This window comes from Schistocerca americana, chromosome 2 (assembly GCF_021461395.2).
Source record: "Schistocerca americana isolate TAMUIC-IGC-003095 chromosome 2, iqSchAmer2.1, whole genome shotgun sequence".
NCBI lineage: Eukaryota > Metazoa > Arthropoda > Insecta > Orthoptera > Acrididae > Schistocerca > Schistocerca americana.
Window position 1 is genome coordinate 862,970,588 of NC_060120.1, and position 13,530 is coordinate 862,984,117.

General features: G+C 43.3%; 1 protein-coding gene across 1 annotated transcript in view; it reads left to right on the forward strand.

Annotated features, from left to right (window-relative positions):
• The window catches only part of LOC124595699 (bone morphogenetic protein receptor type-1B), a 182,256-nt gene that overhangs the window by 165,318 nt on the left and 3,408 nt on the right, over window positions 1-13,530 (forward strand). The window contains exons 6-7 of the mRNA XM_047134559.1: window positions 1,182-1,479; window positions 9,995-10,310. Of these exons, the coding sequence (XP_046990515.1) occupies window positions 1,182-1,479; window positions 9,995-10,310 (614 nt within the window). The remainder of the gene's footprint in view (window positions 1-1,181; window positions 1,480-9,994; window positions 10,311-13,530) is intronic.

The window sequence follows — 13,530 nt, forward strand, 5'->3', positions numbered from 1 at the left end:
ACTTTGAACGCAGAATGGTAGTTGAAGCTAGATGCATGGGACATTCCATTTCAGAAGTCGTTAGCAAATCCAACATTCAGAGATCTGCAGTGTTGTGTGTGCCCAATGTACCAAATTTCAGGCGTTACCTCATACCACAGACAATGCATTGGCCAACTGCATTCACTTAAGGACACAGATCAGTGGCATTTGCATAGAGTTGTCATTGGTAACAGTCAAACAACACTGCCTGAAATAATCGCAGAAATCAGTGTGGGACTTACGACAAATGAATACGATGAACATGTCTATTTGGAGAGTGCAGCAAGATATTATATTAACGGGCTGTGGCAACAGGCGAATGATGCGAGTGCCTTTGCTAACTGCACTACATCACCTGCAGTGCCTCTCCTGGACTCATGCCCATATCAGTTGGACTCTAGACAACTGGTGAACAGTGTCTTGCTCAGATGAGTCCAGATTTCGGTTGGTAAGAGCTGATAATTGGGTTGTGTGTGGTGCAGATCGCACGAAGCCATGGACCCAAGGTGTACACAAGGCATTGTGCAACCTGCTGTTGGTTTCAAACAGTGTAGGCCATGTTTACATGGAACTGATTCAGTTTTCTGCTCAAACTGAAGTGATCATTGACCAGAAATGGTTACGTTCAACTACTTGAAGACCAGTCGTGGCCATTCATGGACTTCAAGTTCCCAAACAACAATGGAGTTTTTGCGGGTGACAGTGCAATGTATCCCTGGGCCACAATTGTTCATGTTTGGTTTGAAGAACATTCTGGACAGTTTGAGCAAATGATTTGACCACCCACTCGCCCGACATGACTCCCATTGAAAATTTATGGGACAGAACCAAGAGGTCAGTTTGTGCGCAAAACCCTGCACTAGCAACACTTTCAGAATTGTGGATGGCTATAGAGGCAGCATGGCTCAGTATTTCTGCATGGGGCTACCAACGACCTGTTGAGCCATGCAACGTCAGGTTGTTGCACTGTAGGGGTCTGTCATGATACTAGGAAGTATCTCATGACTTCTGTCACCAAAGTGCAAGTTATGTTCATTGGTGGTATGTTACTATTGTTAATTTTGTCTATTAGTAGCATAATATTTAATGTTCTTTTTTTTTTTTTTTATTGTAATGTGTAACACGAGTCAGTACTACAACCTTGATTGTTTCTTTTCCAGGATTCATAGCTGCCGATATTAAAGGTACAGGCTCTTGGACCCAAATGCTATTAATAACAGACTACCATGAAAATGGGTCTCTTCATGACTATCTTCAAACGCACGTGCTAGACTCGTCGTCTCTGTTAACTCTAGCATTATCAGCAGCAAGTGGTGTAGCTCATTTGCATACAGAAATTTTTGGAACTAGAGGCAAACCTGCAATTTCACACAGAGATATTAAGAGTAAAAATATACTTGTCAAAAAGAATGGAGAGTGTGCGATTGCTGACTTTGGCTTGGCAGTGAGGTATATTAGGTAAGTATATTCTTCTTGCATTCTTACATGAGCACTATTAATGTAAAGTGTTTACTGTAGTGTAAGGTTGCCAAATGATACTGACTGCAAGTATGAAATAAAATGTGAATTTGGGTATTTTATTATATCTATGTCTTCCTCACATCTATTACAAATGAACTTAACAAGTTGTGATGGACAATAGGGTCAACTACTCTTCTCTCTCTTGTGCCTTTATGATTTTGGTGTTGCATAAGATGTTAAATTGTTCCATAAAATTAGATGGATTCTTCATATCCAATATGTAAACTGCATATTTGCAGTGTACCAGAGAGAAATACTACAGTTTCCTTTGGGGGGAGAGAGAGGGGGTGCACCTTACCTGATTTCTATGTAAGGGTACATTGCAGAAGGGAAGAATGACCATTTATGCCAAATATATTGTATTTAAGAGAGTTGACATATCAAAACATTGTAAACACAAAATGTTTGAAGGTTATGCTGGAGGGAGTCAATTTTCCCCATGAATACTCTTCATTATAGGCCTCTACAGATCCAGTTCAGATTACAGGGTTTTCCTCTCCAGGCTTGATGCTGTGCTAGCCTCAGTTCTTAACAAAGACATCTGGTTGATTTTATGTGGGGATTTTAATATAAACTTTCTGAATGATTCTCCATAAAAGAATGTTCATGGATTTACTTGAATCTTAATACCTGGTACAGACTACGTACTTTCCAGTTAGAGCTTAGGAAAACTGCAGCATGCTCTTGGAAAATCTTCATAGATGTTCTAGCTAATTGGGGCACAGTGTGACAAATTAGTAACATATTAGAATTTTATGTGGGACAAAGCTGGAGCTGTATCATAATATTATGGATAGTCTGGTAACAGAATTTTATTGCAGACAATACTCCAAAATGTTGAGGAATGTCATCAGATGGGCTAAAATAATGTTTTACATCAAGGGAATAGAAAGCTCTCTGAACAAAATTTAACTTTGCGGCCAGTTGTCAAAGAGGTATCAGGGCAGATTTTGAGATCTGGTACTAATTGTGACAGATGACACACACAAATTGTTCTCTTTACAGATGACAAAAGTGTTTCTTTGAAAGATGTGGAATTGTAATATAATGATAGGCTAATATGGCAGTCAGTAACATCAGCACATGGCCTTCAGAGAACAGATTAACACTTGCGTTTGTTGAGACTTCCCCAGGTGTCAGATGTCATTTTGAAATTTCCTGAACGTTTCACCAACATGATTGACCAACATAATCAGGTGTGTCACACACACTGCCGAGGCTGTGACCAAAGCTGCTTATTTATGCCAGGCAGAGAAGAATGTACCAAAATTGGTGACCAGTAGTGGAGATATCTTGAACAGTAGTGAGAGAGATAGTTACACCAGCTGTCAGATGATGAACCAACAGCTTCGACACACACACATAGGCTGTCAGTAATACTGTGTGCTGCCATTGGCCAATCTAGCACCCTCTGTCAAGAGCCGCCTGCCGATATATGTCTCTATGCTGGTGTATGCCCATCCTCTTCATTGTCATCTGAATATCTATGTTGTCACTGCAGGTAATCGCTTGTACAATCAACAGTTCTTCTTTGTGGTCACTGTGATTTTCACATGGCCAGCACTGGATCCGATGCTTTGCTAAGTTGGTATCCTGCATCCCTGTTCAGAAGACTTGTAGAACTGTGTATTTCCGCTGCTGTTTTAATAACATTCTCCCAGAGAATTTTTTTTTTTTTCAATTCCATAGTGTGTTCTGTACTGCTAGACTAACGCAGATTTCTCTGGTTGATCCAGATGTGTGTAGCATCAATATTCAACACGTATGTCTGCAGTGTGACAAGTTTGTCCACTGTACGACATCTTGCAGCTACAAGGATTTGTATAGACACAAGGCATTTTAAACCAAGATCATCTTTCACTAGGCCTAATAAAAGAGCTGTGAGTTTTGTTGGCAGACAAAAGGTACATTTAACTTCTCCAGTTATGTTTCAATTTTTGAAGAAATCTGCCCGACATGTCATCACTTTCTCCCAGCCCCTCTCTTTGTCTAACATGCGCCAGGCATAAGGTACAGTGACTCTACTGTTCAGAATATCCATTCTCTAAAAATCGGTACAGAGGTGATGTAGCACATCAGATAAGCTGTCTGAATTTGATATGGCTTATCCTCTGTGAACCAATGTTCTAAGCACACACTTTGTTGTATAGGATGTGACAGCTGATGGCCTGTAAGTATAAGTCTCTCTCTCTCTCTCTCTCTCTCTCTCTCTCTCTCTCTCTCTCGTGTGTGTGTGTGTGTGTGTGTGTGTGTGTGTGTGTGTGTGTGTGTGAAAAGTAAGTGTAGGTTTACGGTACACAGGGTGACCCAAGGTGTCATCCCACTTTCTCTGCACCAACTCACCCAGGAATAGTAGTCTGCTATCTTTCTGCATCTCTATCATAAACTTGATCTTAAAATGAATAGAATTTAGGTGTTGTAAATGTTAATCCAGTGATGCAGTACCTTGGGGCCAGGTAATAAAGGTGTCGTCCACATATCGCTGAAAGCACATAGATTTCATCTCCACTGACTGGAGTACTGTCTTCTTTAAATCTTCCATAGAAATATTGGCCACAATGGGTGTGAATGGGCTGCCCATTGTGACATTGTCAGTCTGTTCAAAGTGACGTCGTCAGTCTGTTCAAAATATTGGTTACTAAATAAAAAGTAAGCCAAGGAGAGCATGTGCTTAAACAAATCAATAAATTCCCCTTTTAGCTTCTCCATAATCAGCAATAGTGATACCTGCAATGGCACTAAAGTGAAAAGTGAAACAATATCGAAACTAATGAAAATATCTGATGGTGGAAGTAGCAAGTTCTTGAGCCGACACACAAAACGCGAGTTTCAAATGTGGTGCTCACATTTTCCCACGAAGGGGCTCAATTGGGCTGCTACATTTTTAGCCAGATTGTATTTGGCAGCCCAATATTAGTAACAATAGGTCAAAGAAGTGCAGTATCCTTACGAATATTCCGCAATCCATATAGTCTGGGAGAAACAGGTGCTTATGTATGAAGTCTCTTTAGCACATCATCAGAGATCATGCTGTGCTGAGGAAGGTCTAAAGTTCTCTGTTGTATTTTGGTCCAGTATGTAGTGTCATCCAATAACTGGTTCATCTTGCTCAAGTACATTGGTCTGGAGAGGATGTGGTTGCATTGCCTTTATCTGCCAGCAAGATTACAATATTAGGATCCTCACTTAGAGATCAAAGTGCTGAGCTCTCTGCAACCAAGGCATTATTTGTCAGAGCACAGCAAGTCTTTCTTCAGATTTCGTATGCAGCATCTCATGGCAGTGCCAGGATTCCCTGTTCACCACAGCTAATAATATCCAGAATAGGACAAGGAATCCAACCTTATGCAAGACATCTTTTCAGTTTCATTTGGCCCAGACATGTTTCAGCACTATCTGTGCTATCTTTAGTGGGTTATTTTATTTTCTTACTGTAAAATTGTTGGTACATATAAATATTTAGAGAAACTTTTGGTACAAAATATTTACATTTATGAATGAATAATTGTTGCAAAATATTATACACCATTTGCTTACAGTTCACAGTTCAGATATGTGTTAACGACCTGATACACTGTATGTTCTTCATTACATTATATGTAAAGTTCTAGTTATAGCTTAATTGGTAAAAGAGTGGATGTATGTCTTAGTTTACATACCTTACATCAAGCTATTGGGTATTTATGTTGTTGGATAGTCTGCTACACAATCTACAACTTATCTACAAACAGCAAAATGTAATTTTTATTTTTCTGTTTATTATGCATTTACGAACTGAAATGAGTATATTATGGTTTTGATCCTAACCCCCATGAACCATGGACCTTGCCTTTGGTGGGGAGGCTTGCGTGCCTCAGCGATACAGATAGCTGTACCGTAGGTGCAACCACAACGGAGGGGTATCTGTTGAGAGGCCAGACAAACGTGTTGTTCCTGAAGAGGGGCAGCAGCCTTTTCAGTAGTCTGGATGATTGACTGATCTGGCCTTGCAACACTAACCAAAACGGCCTTACTGTGCTGGTACTGCAAAAGGCTGAAAGCAAGGGGAAACTACAGCTGTAATTTTTCCCGAGGGCATGCAGCTTTACTGTATGGTTAAATGATGATGGCATCCTCTTCGGTAAAATATTCCGGAGGTAAAATAGTCCCCCATTCGGATCTCCGGGTGGGGACTACTCAAGAGGACGTCGTTATCAGGAGAAAGAAAACTGGCGTTCTACGGATCGGAGCGTGGAATGTCAGATCCCTTAATCTGGCAGGTGGGTTAGAAAATTTAAAAATGGAAATGGATAGGTTGAAGTTAGATATAGTGGGAATTAGTGAAGTTCGGTGGCAGGAGGAACCAGACTTTTGGTCAGGTGAATACAGGGTTATATATACAAAATCAAATAGGGGTAATGCAGGAGTAGGTTTAATAATGAATAAATAAATAGGAGTGCGGGTAAGCTACTACAAACAGCATAGTGAACGCATTATTGTGGCCAAGATAGACACGAAGCCCATGCCTACTACAGTAGTACAAGTTTATATGCCAACTAGCTCTGCAGATGATGAAGAAATTGATGAAATGTATGATGAGGTAAAAGAAATTATTCAGATAGTGAAGGGAGACGAAAATTTAATCGTGATGGGTGACTGGAATTCGAGAGTAGGAAAAGGGAGAGAAGGAAACATAGTGGGTGAATATGGATTGGGTGAGAGAAATGAAAGAGGAAGCCGTCTGGTAGAATTTTGCACAGAGCATAACTTAGTCATAGCTAACACTTGGTTCAAGAATCATAAAAGAAGGTTGTATACATGGAAGAATCCTGGAGATACTAGAAGGTATCAGATAGGTTATATAATGGTAAGACAGAGATTTACGAACCAGGTTTTAAATTGTAAGACATTTCCAGGGGCAGATGTGGACTCTGACCACAATCTATTGGTTATGAACTGTAGATTAAAACTGAAGAAACTACAAAAAGGTGGGAATTTAAGGAGATGGGACCTGGATAAACTGACTAAACCAGAGGTTGTACAGAGTATCAGGGAGAGCATAAGGGAACAATTGACTGGAATGGGGGAAAGAAATACAGTAGAAGAAGAATGGGTAGCTCTGAGGGATGAAGTAGTGAAGGCAGCAGAGGATCAAGTAGGTAAAAAGATGAGGGCTAGTAGAAATCCTTGGGTAACAGTAGAAATATTGAATTTAATTGATGAAAGGAGAAAATATAAAAGTGCAGTAAATGAAGCAGGCAAAAAGGAATACAAACGTCTCTAAAATGAGATCGACAGGAAGTGCAAAATGGCTAAGCAGGGGCGGATAGAGGACAAATGTAAGGATGTAGAGGCTTATCTCACTAGGGGTAAGATAGATACTGCCTACAGGAAAATTAAAGAGACCTTTGGAGAAAAGAGTCACTTGTATGAATATCAAGAGCTCAGATGGAAACCCAGTTCCAAGCAAAGAAGGGAAAGCAGAAAAGTGGAAGGAGTATATAGAGGTTCTATACAATGGCGATGTACTTCAGGACAATATTATGGAAATGGAAGAGGATGTAGATTAAGATGAAATGGGAGATACGATACTGCATGAAGAGTTTGACAGAGCACTGAAATACCCAAGTCGAAATAAGGCCCTGGGAGTAGACAACATTCCATTAGAGCTACTGACTGCCTTGGGAGAGCCAGTCCTGACAAAACTATACCATCTGGTAAGCAAGATGTATGAGACAGGCGAAATACCCCCAGACTTCAAGAAGAATATAATAATTCCAATCCCAAAGAAAGCAGGTGTTGACAGATGTGAAAATTACCGAACTATCGGTTTAATAAGTCACAGGTGCAAAATAGTAACGCGAATTCTTTACAGACGAATGGAAAAACTGGTAGAACCCGACCTCGGCGAAGATCAGTATGGATTAGGCAGAAATGTTGCAACACGTGAGGCAATACTGACTCTATGACTTATCTTAGAAAGTAGATTAAGGAAAGGCAAACCTACATTTCTAGCATTTGTAGACTTGGAGAAGGCTTTTGACAATGTTGACTGGAATACTCACTTTCAAATTCTAAAGGTGGCAGGGGTGAAATACAGGGAGCGAAAAGCTATTTACAATTTGTACAGAAACCAGATGGCAGTTACAAGAGCCGAGGGACATGAAAGGGAAGCAGTGGTTGGGAGGGGAGTGAGTCAGGGTTGTAGCCTGTCCCCGATGTTATTCAATCTGTATATTGAGCAAGCAGTAAAGGAAACAAAAGAAAAATTTGGAGTAGGTATTAAAGTCCATGGAGAAGAAATAAAAACGTTGAGGTTCGCCGATGACGTAATTCTGTCAGAGACAGCAAAGGACTTGGAAGAGCAGTTGAACGGAATGGACAGTGTCTTGAAAGGAGGATATAAGATGAACATCAACAAAAGCAAAACGAGGATAATGGAATGTAGTCGAATTAAGTCAGGTGATGCTGAGGGAATTAGATTAGGAAATGAGACACTTAAAGTAGTAAAGGAGTTTTGCTATTTGGGGAGCAAAGTAACTGATGATGGTCGAAGTAGGGAGGATATAAAATGTAGACTGGCAATGGCAAGGAAAGCGTTTCTGAAGAAGAAAAATTTGTTTACATCGAGTATAGCTTTAAATATCAGGAAGTCTTTTCTGAAAGTATTTGTATAGAGTGTAACCATATATGGAAGTGAAACGTGGACGATAAATAGTTTGGACAAGAAGAGAAAGGAAGCTTTCGAAATGTGGTGCTACGGAAGAATGCTGAAGATTAGATGGGTAGATCACATAACTAATGAGGAGGTATTGAATAGAATTGGGGAGAAGAGGAGTTTGTGGCACAACTTGACAAGAAGAAGGGACCGGTTGGTAGGACATATTCTGAGGCATCAAAGTATCACAAATTTAGCATTGGAGGGCAGCGTGGAGGGTAAAAATCATAGAGGAAGACCAAGAGATGAATAAACTAAGCAGATTCAGAAGGATGTAGGTTGCATTAAGTACTGGGAGATGAAGAAACTTGCACAGGATAGAGTAGCATGGAGAGTTGCATCAAACCAGTCTCAGGATTGAATACAACAACAACATGGTTTTGATGTTGTAGTGTTTTCTCATATGTTTTGGCAAGGTGAATATGCTGATTTCTGTGACTAGTAATCATTTGTCAACACCCTTTCTACAAATTTTCAAACATGGGCAGAGTTTTCGCTGCCATTGTGTTTTTTTGTAGCTGTGTAGTATTCATTTGCTTGGTGGTATGTTTGTCTGAGTGAGGCTTGCAAGTTTGAAGTGTATTTGGCGTTTGCGTTGTTTGGTTTCGCTCTCTCTCTCTCATGCCCCAGTCCTGCAAACACACACACACACACACACACACACACACACACACACACACACACACACACACACCAAATACACTTCAAACTTGCGTGCCTCACCCGACAAACATGCCACGAAACAAATGAATAACACACAGCTACAACAACATGTAATCATGGCGATAACTCTGCCCATGTTTGAAAATTCGTAGAAAGTGCATTGTAAAATGACCATAAGTCACAGAAATCAGCGTACTCACCGCGCTAAAACATATAAGAAAACACTACATCAAAGCCGTAAGCTACACACAAAAAAGTGTGATATATACTCATTTCTGTTCGTAAATGCATAATAAGCAGAGAAATAAAAATTAAGTTTTGCTGTTTGCAGATAACAAGTTGCAGATTGTGTAGCAGACTAGCTACAGACGTAAATACCCAATAGCTTCATGTAAGGTATGTAAACTAAGACATACAGCCACTCTTTCACCAATTAAGTTACAGCTGTAATTAGAATTTTAGACATAATGTAATAAACAAAACAGTGCATCGTATTGTTAATACATATCTCAACTGTGAACTGTAAGCAAATGATGTATTACTCGTTTATAATTGTGAATATTTTGTACCAAAAGTTTCTCTAAATGTTAATATCTAACAAAAATTTTACAGTAATAAAATAACCCACTGAAGATAGCACAAAAAGTGCTGAAACATGTCTGGGTAAAACGAAACTGAAAAGGTGTCTCTTATAAGACAGAATTCCTCATCCTATTTTCATAGCAAGCACAGACATAAGAAGAACTGCAACGCCATAAGATGAATATCCAGAATGACGGTTGCTCTTGGGGTTGATGTGACATTCAGCACCTTCATAAAGACAAAACTGCATTGTCAGTTAGAGTTTTATCTGTAAGGTTGTACATCGTCCATCTACAAAGTTTATCTTCTAACATTTCTTTCTGCAGAAAATGGTCTCTGAATCAATGAAATGTTCCAATCTGACATGCTGTGTCATATTGTTGCTTTCAGTCTGAGAATGCCTAAGTTTATCTGTTTCAGTTGTACTTAAATATAGTAATGTTCCTTTGTTCATATGTCTTTATTGTGTTGTATCCATTTCAAATATATTCTTTTTCTTTCCTTTTTCAGTGAAAGCAATGAAATTGATATTGCTCCAAATACTCGTGTGGGGACTAGGCGCTATATGGCACCAGAGGTTTTGGATGAAACACTTGATACAACAGCTTTTGAAGCTTTTAAGATGGCTGATATGTACTCATTAGGCCTTGTTTTTTGGGAAATGTGCCGGAGGTGTGTTACTGGTAACAAACACACTGCAGCAGATGACTATCAACTGCCTTACTATGATTGTGTTCCAAGTGACCCATCATTTGAAGATATGCATACAGTTGTCTGCATAAAAAAGATCCGTCCCATTATATCAGAGAGGTGGTACTCTGATGAGGTAAGTTCATTTCTGTTGGAGTACTGCGCTACAAATAATGATGTGACTAAAGGCAACTAGAGCCACTGTGTGTCCATTGATAGATATACACCTCTGCAAAGACTTCAAACTCCTTCCTCCATCACCTCTTTACAGTTCTTGTGTCATTCCAATGAGACACACTGAGTGTCACTGTTGATGCCACTTCCTTTTAAACAAAAATCCCTGTACACATGGCATTAATGTGTGTATCTTTCTCAACCTACTGCCAAACCCAATCTGTCACCTCATTCCTTGTGCATATCTCCAGTTGTACCCTTTACCCATACTTAAACCTACACCTGTGTTGAAGTGAAGATAAAGATGCAAACATGCACACATCTGCTTATCTGAGTGTGCACTTGAGTGTCAGCACTTTCTCTACATGGCCTTTATGCATACTGTTCTTCTAATTTACTTACTTACATTTTCATTGGTTTCAGTAGTTTATTTTTTGACACCTCGACACTTCCAAAAACAACGCTGTACAAACCAGTTTATGTGGCTGTAGAACATGATGATGATGTACTATTTTGGAAGCAACAAATTAAAGAACTTTGTCTTGTGTACTCAAACAATAGAAAACCCAGGATGGAACAATGAAAGTATAAAAAGGATAGACTGCTACTCACTATATGGCGTCAATGCTGAGTCAAAGATAGGCATTTTTAGGCACAACAAAAAGACTGTAAAACATGTAAGCTTTTGACCAAAAGGCTTCTTCTCCATTAGACCAAGAGCGAGAGTGTGTGTGCGTGAGTACACAAGAGAGAACGTGCGCACACCCAACACACACACACACACACACACACACACACACACACACACACACACACTCTCACTCTCTCACTCTCTGTGTCTTTGGCTGTTAAGGCCAGACAATTAGTTGTTTATTCATTATTATGAGTTTGTTACATTGGCAACTTCAGTTAGTACTTTCTCTGCAATTAGCTAAAAGCTAGCTCGACAAGTGCCGCCCTCCCCCCTCCTCCCACCTGCCTCATCCCCCCTCTGTCCCCCTTATCCTTCTCCCTCTCCCATCTCCCTTTTACCCCCACCCCCTTTTTCCTTCTCCCCTCTCTTCTCTCCACCCCACCCTCCTCCTCCACACCCTTCCCCCTCTCCCCCCTTCCCCCTTACCTCTTCCCCCTCTCTCCCTTCCCCCTCTCTCTCCCTTCCCCCATCTCTCTCTCCCTTCCCCCATCTCTCTCTCCCTTCCCCCATCTCTCTCTCCCTTCCCCCATCTCTCTCTCCCTTCCCCCATCTCTCTCTCCCTTCCCCCATCTCTCTCTCCCTTCCCCCATCTCTCTCTCCCTTCCCCCATCTCTCTCTCCCTTCCCCCATCTCTCTCTCCCTTCCCCCATCTCTCTCTCACCTCCCATCTCTCTCACACCCCCCATCTCTCTCACCCCCACCCATCTCTCTCACCCCCACCCATCTCTCTCACCCCCACCCATCTCTCTCACCCCCACCCATCTCTCTCACCCCCACCCATCTCTCTCACCCCCACCCATCTCTCTCACCCCCACCCATCTCTCTCACCCCCACCCATCTCTCTCTCACCCCCCCCATCTCTCTCTCACCCCCCCCCCATCTCTCTCTCACCCCCCCCATCTCTCTCTCACCCCCCTCCCATCTCTCTCTCTCACCCCCCTCCCATCTCTCTCTCTCACCCCCCTCCCATCTCTCTCTCTCACCCCCCTCCCATCTCTCTCTCACCCCCCTCCCATCTCTCTCTCACCCCCCTCCCATCTCTCTCTCACCCCCCCTCCCATCTCTCTCTCACCCCCCTCCCATCTCTCTCTCACCCCCCTCCCATCTCTCTCTCACCCCCCTCCCATCTCTCTCTCACCCCCCTCCCATCTCTCTCTCACCCCCCTCCCATCTCTCTCTCTCACCCCCCTCCCATCTCTCTCTCTCTCACCCCCCTCCCATCTCTCTCTCTCACCCCCCTCCCATCTCTCTCTCTCACCCCCCTCCCATCTCTCTCTCTCACCCCCCTCCCATCTCTCTCTCTCTCACCCCCCCTCCCATCTCTCTCTCTCTCACCCCCCCTCCCATCTCTCTCTCTCTCACCCCCCTCCCATCTCTCTCTCTCTCACCCCCCTCCCATCTCTCTCTCTCACCCCCCCTCCCATCTCTCTCTCTCACCCCCCTCCATCTCTCTCTCTCACCCCCCTCCCATCTCTCTCTCTCACCCCCCTCCCATCTCTCTCTCTCACCCCCCTCCCATCTCTCTCTCTCACCCCCCTCCCATCTCTCTCTCTCACCCCCCTCCCATCTCTCTCTCTCACCCCCCTCCCATCTCTCTCTCTCACCCCCCTCCCATCTCTCTCTCTCAGCCCCCTCCCATCTCTCTCTCTCTCAGCCCCCTCCCATCTCTCTCTCTCAGCCCCCTCCCATCTCTCTCTCTCAGCCCCCTCCCATCTCTCTCTCTCAGCCCCCTCCCATCTCTCTCTCTCAGCCCCCTCCCATCTCTCTCTCTCAGCCCCCTCCCATCTCTCTCTCTCAGCCCCCTCCCATCTCTCTCTCTCACCCCCCTCCCATCTCTCTCTCTCACCCCCCTCCCATCTCTCTCTCTCACCCCCTCCCATCTCTCTCCTCTCACCCCCTCCCATCTCTCTCTCTCACCCCCCTCCCATCTCTCTCTCTCACCCCCCTCCCATCTCTCTCTCTCACCCCCCTCCCATCTCTCTCTCTCACCCCCCTCCCATCTCTCTCTCTCACCCCCCTCCCATCTCTCTCTCTCACCCCCCTCCCATCTCTCTCTCTCACCCCCCTCCCATCTCTCTCTCTCACCCCCCTCCCATCTCTCTCTCTCACCCCCCTCCCATCTCTCTCTCTCACCCCCCCTCCCATCTCTCTCTATCACCCCCCTCCCATCTCTCTCTCACCCCCCTCGCATCTCTCTCTCACCCCCCTCCCATCTCTCTCTCTCCCCCCCCCCATCTCTCTCTCTCCCCCCCCCCCATCTCTCTCTCTCTCCCCCCCCCCCCCATCTCTCTCTCTCTCCCCCCCCCCATCTCTCTCTCTCTCTCCCTACCCTATGCCTTTGATGGTCACCGCTGCAAGACTTGCCCTTTGCTTCCTCCTACCACCACCTGTAATAGCCCTGTAACTGGCAAAACACATACTATCAGCAGGAGAGCCACCTGTGAAATTAAATGTCATATACCAGCTATTATGTAAACACTGTTCTGCC